Source organism: Carya illinoinensis, chromosome 15 (genome assembly GCF_018687715.1).
Source record: "Carya illinoinensis cultivar Pawnee chromosome 15, C.illinoinensisPawnee_v1, whole genome shotgun sequence".
NCBI classification, from domain to species: Eukaryota; Viridiplantae; Streptophyta; class Magnoliopsida; order Fagales; family Juglandaceae; genus Carya; species Carya illinoinensis.
Window position 1 is genome coordinate 44,788,972 of NC_056766.1, and position 15,999 is coordinate 44,804,970.

A 15,999-nucleotide genomic window follows, 5' to 3' on the forward strand; every position below is an offset into this window, starting at 1 on the left:
GTTTCAAAATTGCAGTCTATCGTGGCTACTTCTACAACAGAGGCAGAATATGTCGCAACTACACAAGCTAGCAAAGAGGCAATATGGTTGCAAATGCTACTGGAAGAGCTCGGACACTTACAAGAGAAGGTTGATTTATTTTGTGATAGTCAGCGCGCTTTGTATTTGGCAAAGAATCCAGCATTTCATTCAAGGACAAAGCACATACGAGTTCAGTATCACTTCGTTCGTGAGAAGGTGGAAGAAGGAAGTGTGGATATACAAAAAATCCATACAAAAGACAACCTAGTAGATATATTAACAAAGCCAATTAATAATGACAAGTTTATCTGGTGTCGATCCTCCTTAGGCCTAGCAGATATGTAAGCGGCATAGAGATGGAAAGTGTAGAAAAGATAGAAGGATTACAAAAGTGACTTTAAGTGGAAGATATGTAGCGGTAAAGCCACTTTTATGGACTTTTATGGGTCAAAAATGGTAGTTAGTTGAGCTTGCATCCACATTTGCTTCCGCCATCTTCCACTTGCTTCCGCTATCTTCCACTTGCTTCCGCTATCTTCTTTATGGGTCAAAAATGGTGGCTAGTTGATAACCTACATCAAGCTTGCGTTCACATTTGCTTCTGCCATCTTCCACTTGCTTCCGCCATCTTCCACCTCCTTTAACTCCTATAAATACATGTTTTTGCTTTTAGAACCTATCCCATTTTGAAAGAAAAATTTAAAGAAAGAGAGAGAGTTTTAGAGAGAATAATAGTGAGTTTTCTCCTATATATTGTCTCTCCTTTTATAAGAAAGAGTGAGTTTTCTCCTTTTATAAGAGAGGGTATTGTCAATTGTGCTCTCCTTATTCAAGAGAGAAATTCTTGTAATCCTTTTGCTATAAGTGAAATTCTTCTACAATTGGAGTTCCTTATTATTTCTTTTATTCTTTCTCATTTCTACTTCAGTTGTAATTGTATGCCCTGTACCACAAGCGCCTAACAGAGGCCACTTGGGAAACAACCAAACAACTGCCGGAGAGGTACCCAGGCGTGGACCTTGAGGACAAGGGTCCACTTAATGGGGGGGTGTTGATAGGCCACGAAGGTCAGCCAGAGCTCCTCCGCCGAATGCCAAATACTTGGGATAAAAGTGGAACGTAAATTGCTGTTGCATGCAACATGCAGATGGACGTGATAAAACAACGAAGGAGTTAATGGCACGTGAAGAATGAACGGGGTGCAATGGTGTGGACTGGGTCAGTAGACTGGGTCACTTGCAGTTGCACATTTTACGTCTTTTATGTATTTCTGTTAGTTTGTTTATTTTACGTGTTAGTTTGTTTATTTTACGTAAGTCGCATGACCTACTTTTGCATGTGTTTCAGTTCCGTAGCTTTAGCTACCAGTTTGCTTGTATTTCGGATTTTTGTACCAGGCTTTACATATTTAAAGTAGCCGCAGTTATCAATGAAGGGTACGAAAAAAATCATTGTTATTCAAACATTGCGGTACTTTCTCACCCGAAGAGAATTTGTTATTTATTTTGTAATTTCTGAGTTGGGACCTATCATAGGGGGAGGGAGCTCATAAGAACACCAAAAAAAAAAAAAAAAAAAAAAACCAAAAGATCATAAAGATGGAACTCTAGGACCTGCAACCTACTAAGAATGAGGAGGGGGTGGCGGTGGAGGATGTCCTGCTCTAACAGCTATCTGTTGCTTCAAAGAAGGTGTTGGAGGAAGTCTTGGTATTGGAGGCAGTGAAGGATTTGGAGGAAGCAACCTAATTGATGAAGTAACTGCAGGAGCTGAAGGAGGATTAAACCTTGAACTTATGGCAGGAATTGCAGGACCAGCAGTTTGCACGGTATGAGGGGTTGGAGGCAGAAGCAGAGGCAGCATAGCTCTAACAGCTAGATTCTCAAGGAGGTGCTCAAGGAGGCAGCAGTGTTGGAAGTGGTGGAGGAGTTGGAAAATGAAAAAGTTTCGTAGAAACATCAGTTGAGGAAGGCTGTGGTGGTGAAGGAGGAGGTGGAGGTGGAGGTGTAGGGGGTGAAACCAAAACAATTTTGGCATTTAAAGACTCAGATGTGTGAAACAGACAAGGTTAGATCTGTGATGACTGGAGAAATAGTAGGCGGATGGGTGGTTTCTGCACTTTCAGATAAGGTGTGATAATGCAGCTGACGTTCTATGCCAGACGTTTGGGCTACAGATGCATCTTCCACAGATTTACAGGAGACTATTGTTGACTGAGAAGATTGAGGCATCCCTTGGCAACTGATGTCAGATTTTCTGGGTAGTTGAGGTAGAATCTGAACGTCAGGAGCCTCAGCTACCTTTCTACTCAGATAAGTACCAGGAGATTGCTTAGGTGAGGACATGGACATGGACTGAATCTCTGGGGACAAAGACAAGGAGCTCTTAGCCTTACTTTCCAAGACTCTGGGCTTCTTTTTCTTCCAAAGCTTTCTAGGAATTGTCTCCTGCAAAAGACCACTAGTTACCACACTCTCATGACAACCACTTTCCAACAGTTCGTGGACAATATTTGATGCACTCATGTGTTGGAGCACATTTAGTGATGCATCGGCCTTGGGATCTAAACAGTCCGCATAACTGAAGAACTCTTTAACTTTTGCAAATGCTTCCACTGGATTGGAAACTTTTTCCACAACTTAATTAGGCAAAATAATCCTAGTTAGTAGTGGCTATATATTATAACTTTGTTCTATTCATTGAACTAGAAAAAATTTGTATTCTTCTTCTGCAACCATTATGCAATGAGATACTGATTTAGTCCTCTAAACACAAAATTGGGTTGCCATTTGAACTTTCTAGTATATAATTTAGATAACCAATAAAATATACTGCCTAGACTTAGAGTTTTGCTCCTTTCTACTCTGCTTGGTTCCTCGGAATGTAGAGGCAAAGGAAGGGAATGAACTATAAATTTTTGGGATTTTTTTATTTTTTTATTTTTATAATTTCAAACAAAAGATTTAGGATTTTCTGAATGTAATTCACTGATTCCTATGCTCAGTAAAACACTTGGAATTCAAAAAACACACGCTGATGGTGAAACATCCTACTCTTCCTATTCACAATTTTCCATTTATCCCTTGCAACTTGGAAACATTTTCATCATTTCCCTCAACTTTTTTTTAAAAAAGAAATCAAACAGATAAGGAACGTACCGTAGACTAGCTCAGAGATCTCAAGAAGCCCATCGGGCGACTTCCGAAAAAAGAACTTGCGCAGCAACGCCATCTCAGTCGTCCAACGACACCTCCAATTGCAGCTCTATATAAATATATTTTTTTGGAAAGAAATCATCTGATTTAATATTAATCACGAAGGATGAATACATGGAGGTAAACCCTCCAGAATAATGCTCTCCTTAGAGAGTTTCAGGGCATCCTTAGCTAGATTACGTGCCACCTGATTACAATTCCTAGGAATAAAATTAATGGACCAACTATTCAACTCTGTGAGTAAATTCTTGATGTCACTGGTTATCATGCCTGTAGTATTCCATGTCTCTTTACTGTCTTGTATAGCCTTCACCACCAACTGTGCATCTCCTTCCAGAATGACATGGTCAAGACCAAGCTGCTTACACAGGATAACTGCTTTGAGGGCTGCCAATGACTCTGCCAGCTGAACGTCGGGGAAAGAGTCCCGTTGGGATCTTAGGCTTCAATGACTTTCCCTTCTAAATCTTTGATCACCACGCCTATTCCGATCCTGCACTTGATCTTATCAACTATGTCTTGGGTTATCTATCATTAACTCAATTGCTGTTGAGGACTTTTTCCAGGATCGGCTTCATCCATTTTCTCTTTTTATTTGCTCTCCTTTCATTCTTATATACCACTTTGGCTCGGCAACTTTTATAGATCAGCACCCACTAAGGATCAGTATCGTTGGGATACAATTCAACTCTCAAATTGTCCAAAACCTTCCGCTCAACAGATCCTAAGTCGGCCTCCAATTCTATGTATTCATATCATTATTAACCAAATCTACACCTTAAAAACAACTGCATACATCATCTGGGTCTTTACTGGTTATCTCAGCATAAAAAATAATATTTGTTGCCCTATGAACTTTTTTGAAAAACACAACGGCATATAACACAATTCCACTATCTCCTCTTAACTATTTTACTTTCTTCATCTCCTTTCCAAGATTTGTATAACCATCAATCTTTTTGCAGCCCGTTAGATTTGAAAAACCGAGTGCAACAAAGTTCCCAAAGAATATTGATGCTTCTTCCCTTGCCCAACTCCTTGATGAAGCTACAACGCATTCTAAAGGCAATGAGTTTCTTTCTATGGAAATTGAGTGGCAAAGATTGTAAAGGATAATTTGACCAATCAAATAATCTTAATTTGTTGGAGAGGTAATTAGGTACACTTAGAAAATCATGCATTACGATTTATAAACACTATTGAGTTTTTCATCCATCTAAAAGGCTTTCGAACTCAATCTTATCACGTCCTCGCCTTCGGACAAATCTATTACCATGCACTTCTATTTTGTTTGTTCCCTAGCAAGAGAAACACATAGAGTGTTAGCAACATTAGTGTCAAGTCCAGCTTACTAAAATCAATAATTAAAACTAGAGTTTTTTCAATGTTATAATTACCGTGCTTTCTTCCAACACATGACGAACATTTTTGTGAAACCACAATTTACTACGTTTGTTGGTGATTTTAGACGAATAATTTCTCGGTCCATATCTTGTATCAAGTCATGCATCGATAATCTATTAGGCTCAGCAATAGTAATAAGATACTTGTCTACAAGCCTCTTGAAACCATCATCCGAAAAGAAACCACAACCGTCAAATGTTTTAGTGACATAAGCCAAGCATTTTCCCTTGAAGAAACATGCAATATCAAGAAACTTATCCTTATCATTCTCATCCGATCCATCATAACTTGCTTGAAGTACTTTTCAAATATTTTAGTTTGGAATTTTTTTAAATTTATCTAATGCACTCTTCTATCGATGTATACTCTTACCACCTTGCAACGTTAAAGCTAATGGAAGGCCGTCAGCATATTGTACTACATGTTTAGAGAGTTCCACATAATCATCCAATGGTTTGTCTTTATTGAAAGCATGCCAACTAAAAAGTTGAAGGGATTCATTGTCACCCAATATCACCACCTTGCATTTTGAATCAACTTTAGAGTCATTGAATAAATGTCTATTGCTTCTTGTTGTGATGATTTTACTTCCTAAACAAGACCAATTACAATCTCTAGCTAATTTTTCTATTTGAACCGTCTTATCCACTTCATCAAGAACTAGGAGAACCTTTTTAGAGCAAAGTATATGCTTAATCACATAAATTCTTTGGTCAATATCATGAATATCCAAACTGGTTCCTAAAATCTCATAAAGAAATGTATTTTGTCGCTGAATCAAACCTCTTGATTTTGAAGTCTCACATGTTTCAAGAAATAACTTCCTTCAAATTGATGAGAAATCTTGTTATAGATATCTTTTGAAATAATTGTCTTACCAATTCCACCAATTTCAAATATCCCCTCCATGTAGGGGTGTGAAATCGTGTTAACGGTTTATGTTCGTGTCGTATCAAAGCATGTATATTATACTATATAGGTCAACCCTAACCCAACTTGTTAAGCTTATTGTGTCAAAATCTTAAACCCTAACACAGCCCATTAATATAACGGGTCATGTCCTGTCAACCCATTTGGACTCATTAGTAAATATTATGAAATATGTTAACACAATACAGTACGACCCGTTTCAAACTATTTATATAAATGGGTTGAATAGGCCCGAAATGAACTCATTTGACTTGATTAAATTTAGCATAATTTTATATAAATATTAAAATCACAATATCTATAAAAATAAAACTAACTACAAGTCTATAATTACAATCCAAATAATAAAAATATCGAAATTAAAATTCTAACAATTTTACTTTTAGGTATAAGGGTATAATTGTAACTTTAACTTTCTTAACGTATCATAATGGGTTGACCCATTATCAATCTATTGAGCAATCATGTCTTAAGGGGTCAACCTGTTTTGACCTGGACTCATTAAGACTAAATCTTAACCCGCTATTATCATGTCATATTCGTGTTGGGTTAACAGGTCGTGTAACATATTGCCACCCTTACCTCCATGCATATAACATCATTCCTTCTAATATTTAGGTGTCGATAAATGTCTTGTATGTGAGACTCTATTTCAATGGTGTACTTGGCATCATTTAGAGATGTACGATTTACTATTCTTGAGTCCACCTGGTGCCAATAAAAAATATATATATATATATATATATTCTTGATTCCACCCATTGAATGATGTCTTGGATAAATTTTGACTCTTTCCTATCAATACAAAAGAGATAAAAATTTAAAAGACTTCTCAAAGTATAATCATATATGAATTATATGATTTAGTTTTTTTTTTTTATTAAAATAACAAAGAGAGAAGATTTAGATTTGTATTTTTTCCATGTTAATTTCTCTATTTGTTTTTCCAATATACATACATTATATGAAATTAATGTGGTAATTAATGCCCTAACAAATCCAAAAAAGATTTCAAATATATTTATGGCTTGCATAAAACTCAATGTCGGAAAGAATGATAAATATCAAACTGTTTTGTATGGCACCATATCATCCCCAATTTGCACCCTCTCAAATCCTGGATTTCTCTATATTTTATCCATAAACTTCTCTTTTAACATCATATATAAACATATATATAGGCACAGCTCATAGGAAGTAGCTATTCCCTAATTCGAACCCAGACAAGTTGGCTACTTCTTCTAAAGTTGCCTTCCACTTCAGCATCTTTACGTTATCAATGAGCTTATCTCCAAGACTATCAAAGGATTCTCCAAAATCTCCTTTTTGATGCCGTATTTCCAGTGGATCTACATTAAAAAATTGGTAGAACAATTTGTTTCATCGCTTCTTTACAATCAAGTATCTTCAATAGGTCATTCAAGCACCATCTTAATTCTGCATAATTTTCAAGGAGTACAATGCTAGAAATCTTTGATCCTTCAATAGCCTTGAAAAGTGCTGGTAAAATTTCTTTCATCTTTCAAGATCGGTTTCTATGTAAGCACCAATTCCCTTTTTATCCAAAATATGGTATTGATGAGAAACAAACTTTTGGCAAACATCTTCACCTCTAAAAGAAGAAGAGTAAAAGATGGAGAAAGAAGCTCCTTGAAACTTGAAAGGCGTCACCCTCTCTGTAAGCATAAGTACCATTCACCAGAGAGAAGTCGGAGAAAGAAAGAAGAACAATAACCATTCTTAAGCCATGTATCATACACATTTGTACATATATATAAATTGCTTTTTTAAACAATAAAGTGAACTCAATTCCAGCATATCGCCTATACTGTTTAATGTTTCATCCAGTCCTGACTAAGAACACAAGTTATGGTTTTGTTTGCACTCCAAATTCTAACCTCAACTTCAGCTCCTTCAGCCAACTGAGAAGTAGAATTCACCTACAAAGCTTTGACAAAAGATATATATTTTCAAACTATACACATATATACATAGAGATATATACTTCACGCAACATCATTGATTCATTCAGAGTGAATGGAAAAATTGTATACAGTGAAAAAATTAAGTGGAAATTAGGTCTGTGCATTAACTTATAATTTTGTCATCATGAGTTATGCATTTCGTTGATAGGACTATTAATAGTACTGCTAATTAATTAATTATGGTTTCAGTATAGAGAGCCAAAGACTCATCATTTAATCTATCATGTCTGTTTGGAGGAAAGAATAACATAATTTTGTGTAGTGCCAAGAAATACAAGAAAGGGAATTAATTAATCCAAATTAATATCCCAATATAATTTTGTTGAGTTAACTGAAGCAAGTGCATGCTACATGGAAGGCAATGGAAACATGTAGAGATCTGCAGTTACATTAACTTACATAAAGTAATTTTTGAAAGGGATGCATAAAGAATTATCAATGAAGTAAAAAAGCAGGCTGCAAGTGGATGGATGGGGCAACACTGAGCACACAACCATATCACGAACAACACTGTTGTGAAATGTGTAGCAATTAAGATGAATAGTATGGAAAACCAAAGAGAGAGAAAGTGAGAAAAACGCATGAATTTAACGTGGTTCGGCAGTATGCCTACGTCCACATGAATGAGTGGAGGTTGAATTTCACTATGCCAAAGTAGGGTTACATCATATGTATTTATACTACGCTCCCCTCGTGTGAGAAATAGAGTTTTCAAATATTCCTCTTAATTCATTTGTATTGTTTGTATAGTGTTTTTACAGACACATGGTGTGCCAATGGCCTAGTGCCAGCTCTAAGATTTTGTTACAATACAAGGGAAAATTCCTTAGTACAAAAACAGAATTACACAATATTATTAGATTACAACTAATTGTTTTCTAGAAGATTCTTTTTGCTGAGCTGGTTTTGGATCCTCAAGTGTAGCTGACTTGGAGCTGCTTGGTTTTATAACTGAGTTGGAAGACAATCCTCCTACGAGTCCAACAAGGGAACCATGGTGAGACTCGATCGAAGTGTAAGAAACCAAGAGAAGAGCAGGGGCTTGTTAAGAATATAAGCCACTTGATCACGGGAAGAGATGAAAGCAACTTGTAAAGCCTTAGATGCAACTTTGTCACGTAAAAAGTGAAAGTCAATCTCCATAGGCTTTGTACGTGAATAGAGAACTGGATTTGCTGAGAGATATGTAGATTCTAAATTGTTGCACCATAAAGTAGGAGGCTTAGGAAGAAAAACACCAGGTTCTCAAACTAAAGATTGAAGCCATAGTAATTCTGTAGTGGTATTTGCAAGCAGCTTGTACTCGGCTTCTGTACTAGATCGTTCAACTGTATGTTGCTTCTTGGAGCCCCAGGAAATCATATTGGAGCTAAGAAAAACATAGTAGCCCCTTGTAGACTACAGATCATCAGGGCACCCAGCCCAGTTGTAGTTTGAAAAAGCTTAGAGATGATAAGAGGAAGATGGCCGAATGTGAAGGCCATAATGAGCTATATGTTTGAGGTACCTCAGTATTCTCTTCACGGCTTGCTAGTGGGGAAGTGTAGGAGCATGCATGAATTGGCAAGTTTTGTTTACAACAAAGGCCACATTAGGGTGGGTGAGGGATAAATATTGGAGACTGCCTATAGTGCTACGATAAAGTGTAGGATCACTGAAGGCAGGTCCATTAGTGAGTGAAAGATGGGTATTGGTGGACATGGGAGTTTTGAAAAGCTTGGCTTAGTCCATATTTGTTCTTTTGAGAATGTCACAGATATATTTGGTCTGAGATAAATGAAGACCATTGGATAAAAGCTGAATTTTTAGATCGAGAAAATAACAAAGAGGACCTAAGTCCTTCACTGGAAAAGACAAACTCAGAGAATTAAGAACTAATGAAATAGCATTCGGACAGGACCCAATAAGTATGATATCATCAATGTAGACCAAAAAATAAATAGTAATAGAAGAGTGTTTATACAAGAAAATTGAAGGATCAGCAAGTGATTGAGTAAAACTGAGTTCAAGGGGTTGTGTACTCAGTTTTGAGAACCAGGCTCTTAGTGCTTGCTTAAGGCCATAAATGGCCTTATTCAAGCGACAAACATGAGTGGGGTAGTCAGGGTTGATAAACCCAACGGGTTGAGTCATGTAGACTTTTCTTGGAGGTCCCCATTCAGAAAGGCATTGTTAATGTCTAACTATCTAAGTGACCAGCCTTTAGTGACAACAATGGTGAGAATGGTTCGAATGGTGGTGGGTTTCACTATAGGACTAAAGGTTTCAGAGAAATCAATACCTTCCTGTTGATGAAATCCCTTGGCTAACAAGCATGCTTTATAACGCTCAATTGTGCCATCTGAGTTCCACTTGGTGCAAAAAACCCACTTGAACCTGACCAAGTTATTGATGCTAGTAGACAGCACCAAGGTCCAAGTGTGAGTCTGCATAAGTGCTTGAAATTCATCTGCCATGGCTGTGTGCCATTGAAGATGCTTGGCAGCTTCTGTGAAAGTTCGAGGGTCATCAGGAGCCAAATTGGAGGTGGTGGTGAGGTACCTTCGTGGTGGCGGCCAGAGCATTGTCCCATCGGTGAACTGTTTTAGACGACAAGAGTTGGTTTTGGAACAGGTGAGAATCGAAACAAAGGAAGAAGAAGATGCTGGAGTCAAAGAAGAAGAAAGGGACTGAGAGGAACTTTCGAGAGGCTGAGAAATATTAGATGGGCTGGGTGAGGAAGTGGGACTCAGGACAGGAAGAGAGTTTGTTTGAGTAGTAGAGCTAGGAGGAATGAGTGGGCTTGGCAAGATGTTGGGCCTAGAGAGTGCAACTGGTAATGAAGTGGACGAAGGAGACATTTGAGGGGAGTGAGGTAAAGGATCCGGAATGGACAGAAGAATTACAGAATTGGGTTGAGAAGAATTTTCAGATTGTTGGGCAAAAGGAAAACAACATTCATCAAATATAACATCAAAAGAAAGATAAAGACAATTGGACGGAACATGTAGGTATTTATAGCCTTTATGTGAATCCCTATATCCTAAAAATAAGCATTGAGTGGAGCGGAGGTCAAGTTTATGGTGGTTATAGGACCTTAAGTGAGGCCAACAAGCTGTGTCGAAGACTTTGAGAATGGTATAATTAGGTGATTTTGAAAAAAGGTTTTCAAAAAGAGATTGGTAATTGAGAAAAGGAGTTGGAAAATGATTTATTAAATAGACTGCTGTATGAAAGGAGTCAGCCCAAAATTTTTAAGGTAACGAGGCATGGGCCATAAGGGCTAATCTGGTTTCAACAAGGTGTAGGTGTTTTCTTTCCATGGCCACATTTTGTTGATGGGTGTGAGGGCACGAGATGTGGTGCGAAATTTCTTGATTTTTAAGAAGGGTGTGAAGAGTGCGGTACTCACCACCCCCAATCACTTTGAAGAGATAAAATTTTGGAATTAAACTACAATTCAATTTGTTTTTGGAGTGAATAAAAACTGAGATAACATCAGGCTTTTATATTAAAGGAAACAACCAAGTAAACCTAGTGAAATCATGTAAAAAAGTAATATAATAACGGAACCCATCATAGGAAAGAGCAGGGGCACGCCCCATACATCTGAGTAAATAAGTTGAAGTGGTTTGGTGGAGTGCTGATGAGAAGTACAAAACGGCAACTGAGAACTTTTGGCTTGACAGCAGGCGAAACAAATTGAAGGAGGATCGCGTACGGAAACTGGAAGAAAATTTTGAGAGATGACGTGTTGAACTATCTAGAGATATGGATGCCCAAGTCTTGAGTGCCACTGAGAGGAAGTGGTGCGCTAGCCAACTAGAGCTTGAGGAGAGGTGGAAAGCACTGGAAAGGTATAAAGTCCATCATGTACGGTGTGATGCCCCCAACTCCCACGTACGGACACGTGAAAATCGAGGCGTCAGGATGATGACCATATGGGTCACGCATCCCATCGCTAAGTATCAAGTATGTGCACAAGCAACATGTGTAAACAAAAGTCGCAGCGGTTAAATTAAAGTCAACCAACTAAGTACTAGAAATATTAAATACAGTTTCACTTAAATAGAAGTATTTCAAAAGTATTACAATTTTCGGTAACATTATAAAATCTAAATACATAATTTAAAGGCAATGAAATAATTTTCGAATAATACAAACAAAACTCCAATCAGTCATCTGACGGAGCCACCTCCTCAGGTCAGCCTCCTCCTCCTCATATGCATCAAAGTCTACGGTACTAAAGACGGTACCGCAGGTAAGTAATAATCCAAACACCCACAAAATAAAAATACATTAAACCTCAACAATATGCATGAACAAGATGCAATATGCATGAGATCCAAAAATGATCTTTTCTCAAAATAAATCTTTTTCCAACGCACACCAAAAATCCCATTTTTGGCCCACAATAAATTCATTTAAAACAATTCCTAGCCACTATCCCAGATAATGACCCAAAATAAGAAATCCATAATTTTCCAAGAAAATGGCTCACGAAAATCTACTTATAAAACTCCGCCATTTTTCTAGAAAATGGCCCATATCCAATATCAAAACCAGTTTCCATTTTATTGTATGAACTATGATCTCCCCTAGAGATCATCCGCACACTCTAGCTCCTATGCCACACTGTAGGTAATGACTACGCATGTGACATCTACATGAGTGATACCCAGCTCCGTACCTAGCGCGTACCATGACCAGGCATCCTCTAGTCCCCGCCAGCCTAGGGACCACATAGTCGGCTGACATTGTTACAGTATCGTCTGAGCCTGTTGTTGCCCAGCGACAACCCAGGGGATGCCACTTAGTATTTTTAGTTCCCTAATGACCAGCGGAGCTCCACCGAGATAATGCCCCATCTCAGCTTGGGGTCGTGATACACACGCACCCAAAAATCCATCTAACTCATAAAAACCAAGTTTTCAATTTCCAACACATGTATATGCATGCACCATGCAATGCAAATGACATGACACAAAAAACCCAACAATCCAAATCATCCAAATATGAATAACTCTATTATCAAATCCATCCGACTCCAGACTCCTCGGACTCAGTCCAGCATAACCAACCAATCAAAATTTATTATAAAAGCAATAATATATTTAAATCTAAAAAGAAATTTGGAAAATACTTACAGCGCTATAAAATATTTTTCGAAGGATCAATGAGCTGCAAAAGGTGGTGGCAAAGCAATGTAATAGTGCAAAATGCACTATGGCCGTGGGTCACAAAATACCCACTTTTGAATAGGAACAAACGAAGACTAGGAAAGGCTCGGATAAAGCTTAGGGGTGTTGATGAAGCTAATGGAAGTGGTGGTTGGCTTTGGGTAGCGGCGAAAACGGCGGTGGAAGTCAAAAATTGCCAAAACAGAGTTGAGCTCGTGGTGGTTGCTCCGGCGATAACTCGGAGCTGGAAATGGGTGGGTTAGGTTGGTGATGAAATGATGAAGAAATGGTGCCGAAGGTAGAGCGACGGCGGTGGAACGGCTCAAAAACCATGCGGCTTGGAGGAGCTAACGGTGGCATTAGGTGGTCTAAAAATGGAGGGGTGAGGTTGCCGGTGAGTGGAGAAGAGAATGGAAGCAACAACGAAAGCAATGGACGGCGCCCGACGGAGTTGGAAGGAAAATGGGCCAAGGCTTCCAGACGTGCGTGGCGGCTAACAGCTACAAGGGTTGGCCTTAAAACGGAAGGGAATGATCACCAGCTAGAGGGAAAGAGAATGGGAGGGGTGGTGAGGCACACGGCTGCGTGACGGCGGTGCTAGGCGCTGACGAAGGAAACAGGCAGAGAGAGGAAGGGGGACGTCGCACATGAGAGAGAGAGAGAAGCAGGGGAGAAAGAAAAAGAAAGAAGAAAGAAGAAAAAGAGAAGGAAAAGGAGGAGAAAAAGAAAAAAGGGAAAAAGAAAAAGGAAGGAAAAGAAATGAAGTCCAACCCTCACAACTTGGGTTAAGAAACTGATCCAACAAAAATTATTTTCAAAATAACAAGTTAAATAAAATAATTTAAATGCAGTGATTAAATAAAATAAAATAATAAAATCTAAAAACACAATAATTCTAAAGCCCAAAAATAACTACTTTAAATTAACGAACAACTTAAATACAAAATAATAATAAATAACAAGAAAGCATATTAAAACAATTTCACAACTTAAAAATCATAAAATAATATTGCAAAAATCATCTTTAATTTAAAATAAGAAAATAACTAATTATAGTAATTTAAATAAAATCATTCAATAAAAATACATGTAAAATGGGGATATCACATACGAGGCCATGAATGAGGGGTGTCCCTATCTTTGAATCCTTCACAATGAAACAAGAACTATGAAATTCAAAGAAAACAAGATTATCATGACAAAATTGTCTAATAGAAACTAAATTCTTAGTTATATTAGGAACATGAAGAAGATGTTTGAGAGAGAAAGCATGAGAGGAAGTGTTGAACATATAATCACCAATGTTTGCAATCGGTAGTGTAGTGCCATCACCAATACAAATTTGTTCTGCACTAGTATAAGGTGATGAGTTGAGGTGGAGGTGGGCTAAATCAGAGGTGAGGTGTGATACCCCGTATTTACGTGTATTTTAACTAAGTAAATTATTTTATTTATTATAATTATGGGCATTCTTTTTTCAAGTTTTATATTATTTTAGTGGTATTATTTTATTATTTCTTATTGTGAAATTTAATTCGTATTTTATTATTATTATTGTTGTTGTTCATCATTTAAAATGCTCTTTATTTTAAATTAGCTTATTATTGAATTTTATTATTTTATTTTATTAAGACACTGTGTTTAAATTATTTTATTTAACTCATTATTTTAAAATTTATTTCCGTTGGATTAGTTTTGAGACCCTGAGTTGAAAAGGCTGGATCTCATTTTTTTCCTTTCCCTTTTCTTTTCCCTCTTTTTCTTTTTCCCTTTTCTTTTTCCCTCTCCCCTTTTATTCTTTCTTTTTCTTTTTCCTCCCCTGCTTTTCTCTTCTCGTGCACGAGCCTTCTCCCTTCTCCCCCGTCCATTTTCGTCATCCCCTCCAACGCGTCGTCGCTCGCCGGAGTGACCAACACCACCCTGTCTATTCTCCTCCCCATCGGCCGACGCTACCCGCCTTCAATTTCAGCCCAACCCGTGCCGCCATCAACCTCCATGCACAGCTAGAAGCCGCGACCCATTTCACTCTAGCCTGCCATTGTGCCACCATTGGCCACCACCTCTTTACTACTTCATCACCGGTTCCCCAACAACCACCCTTCCGTAGCCCCGATAAGCCACCATTGAAGCCCCTTGAGCTCCATCTTCGATTTGAGCTTTTGGCTTTTGACCGCTGCCCACGCCGTCACCCAAGACCACTAGCCACCACCATTAACTCCACTAACCTCCATAAGCCCTTCTCTAGCCATTCCAAGTCTTTGTTTGTCCCCGTTCAAAAGTTTTTTAAGACCCATGACCCGTGTCCAATTTGCACTATTGCTTTGTTGTGCTGCCACCTCTTGCATCTCTTTGATCCTTCGAATATTATATTATAGCTTTGTAAGTATTTTCTAAAGAACCTTTTGACATATAAATATATTTTGCGCTAAAAAATCTTTTGTGATCTGGTTGGTTATGCCGGACGTTGAGTTCGAGGAATTTGGGTGTTGGTTGGATTGGAGGATGGAGTTGTTTATGTGATTGGATTATGTTGGGATTTGTTGGCTGTTGAATATTTGTGTCATATCGATCATATACATTGCATAATTGCACGTATGTTCATGTTTGTAAATGAAAACTGAGTTTTCACATAATTGCATATATGTTCATGTGTATATTTGAAAATTGGGTTTTTATGTGAGAAATAAATTTGGGTATGTTTGCAATGAATGGATTGAATGGTTTGAGAGAGAGAGAGAAAATGTAGGGATGGTGGTAAGTAGGGACATTAGTAGAGTCCCGCCTGTTATTCCCTCCTACGATGCATGCGGTAAGGATGCTGGTAAGAAGAGATGGTAGTAATCCCACCTGTGATTCCCGCCTACGGTGCATGTAGTAGGGATGGTGGTAGAGTCCTATCAGTGATTTCCACCTACAGTACACTGGTAGACTGAAAGAGAGGTAAAAGGAACTGTAGGGATGGTGGTAAGCAGGGACGGTGGTAGAGTCCCGCCTACAGTGCATGCGATAGAGATGGTGGTAAGCAGGGATGGTGGTAGTCCTGCCTGTGATTCCCGCCTACAATCTGAGCTGTAGGGATGGTGATAGTCTCCCCTCTGAGTCCTGCCTACAATGTGAGCCGTAGGGATGGTAGTAATCCAACCTGTGATTCCCACCTACAGTGCATGTGGTAGGGATAGTGGTAAAGTCCCACCTGCTATTCTCACCTACAATGTTAATTGGTTACTTAGGCCATTTTTTGAAAAAAATAAAATAAAATAAAATAAAATTGCAGGGTTTGAATAA

The 15,999-nt window shown here is 38.2% G+C and overlaps 1 protein-coding gene across 1 annotated transcript; it reads right to left on the reverse strand.

The window, feature by feature from the left end:
• Window positions 1–2,066: 2,066 nt before the first annotated feature.
• LOC122297010 (formin-like protein 18) lies at window positions 2,067–3,252 on the reverse strand. The gene is made up of 2 exons (XM_043106798.1): window positions 3,180–3,252; window positions 2,067–2,635 (listed from the first exon to the last, which is right to left on the reverse strand). The coding sequence occupies exons 1-2, from the start codon at window positions 3,250–3,252 to the stop codon at window positions 2,067–2,069; spliced, it is 642 nt and encodes a 213-aa protein (XP_042962732.1).
• Window positions 3,253–15,999: the final 12,747 nt, after the last annotated feature.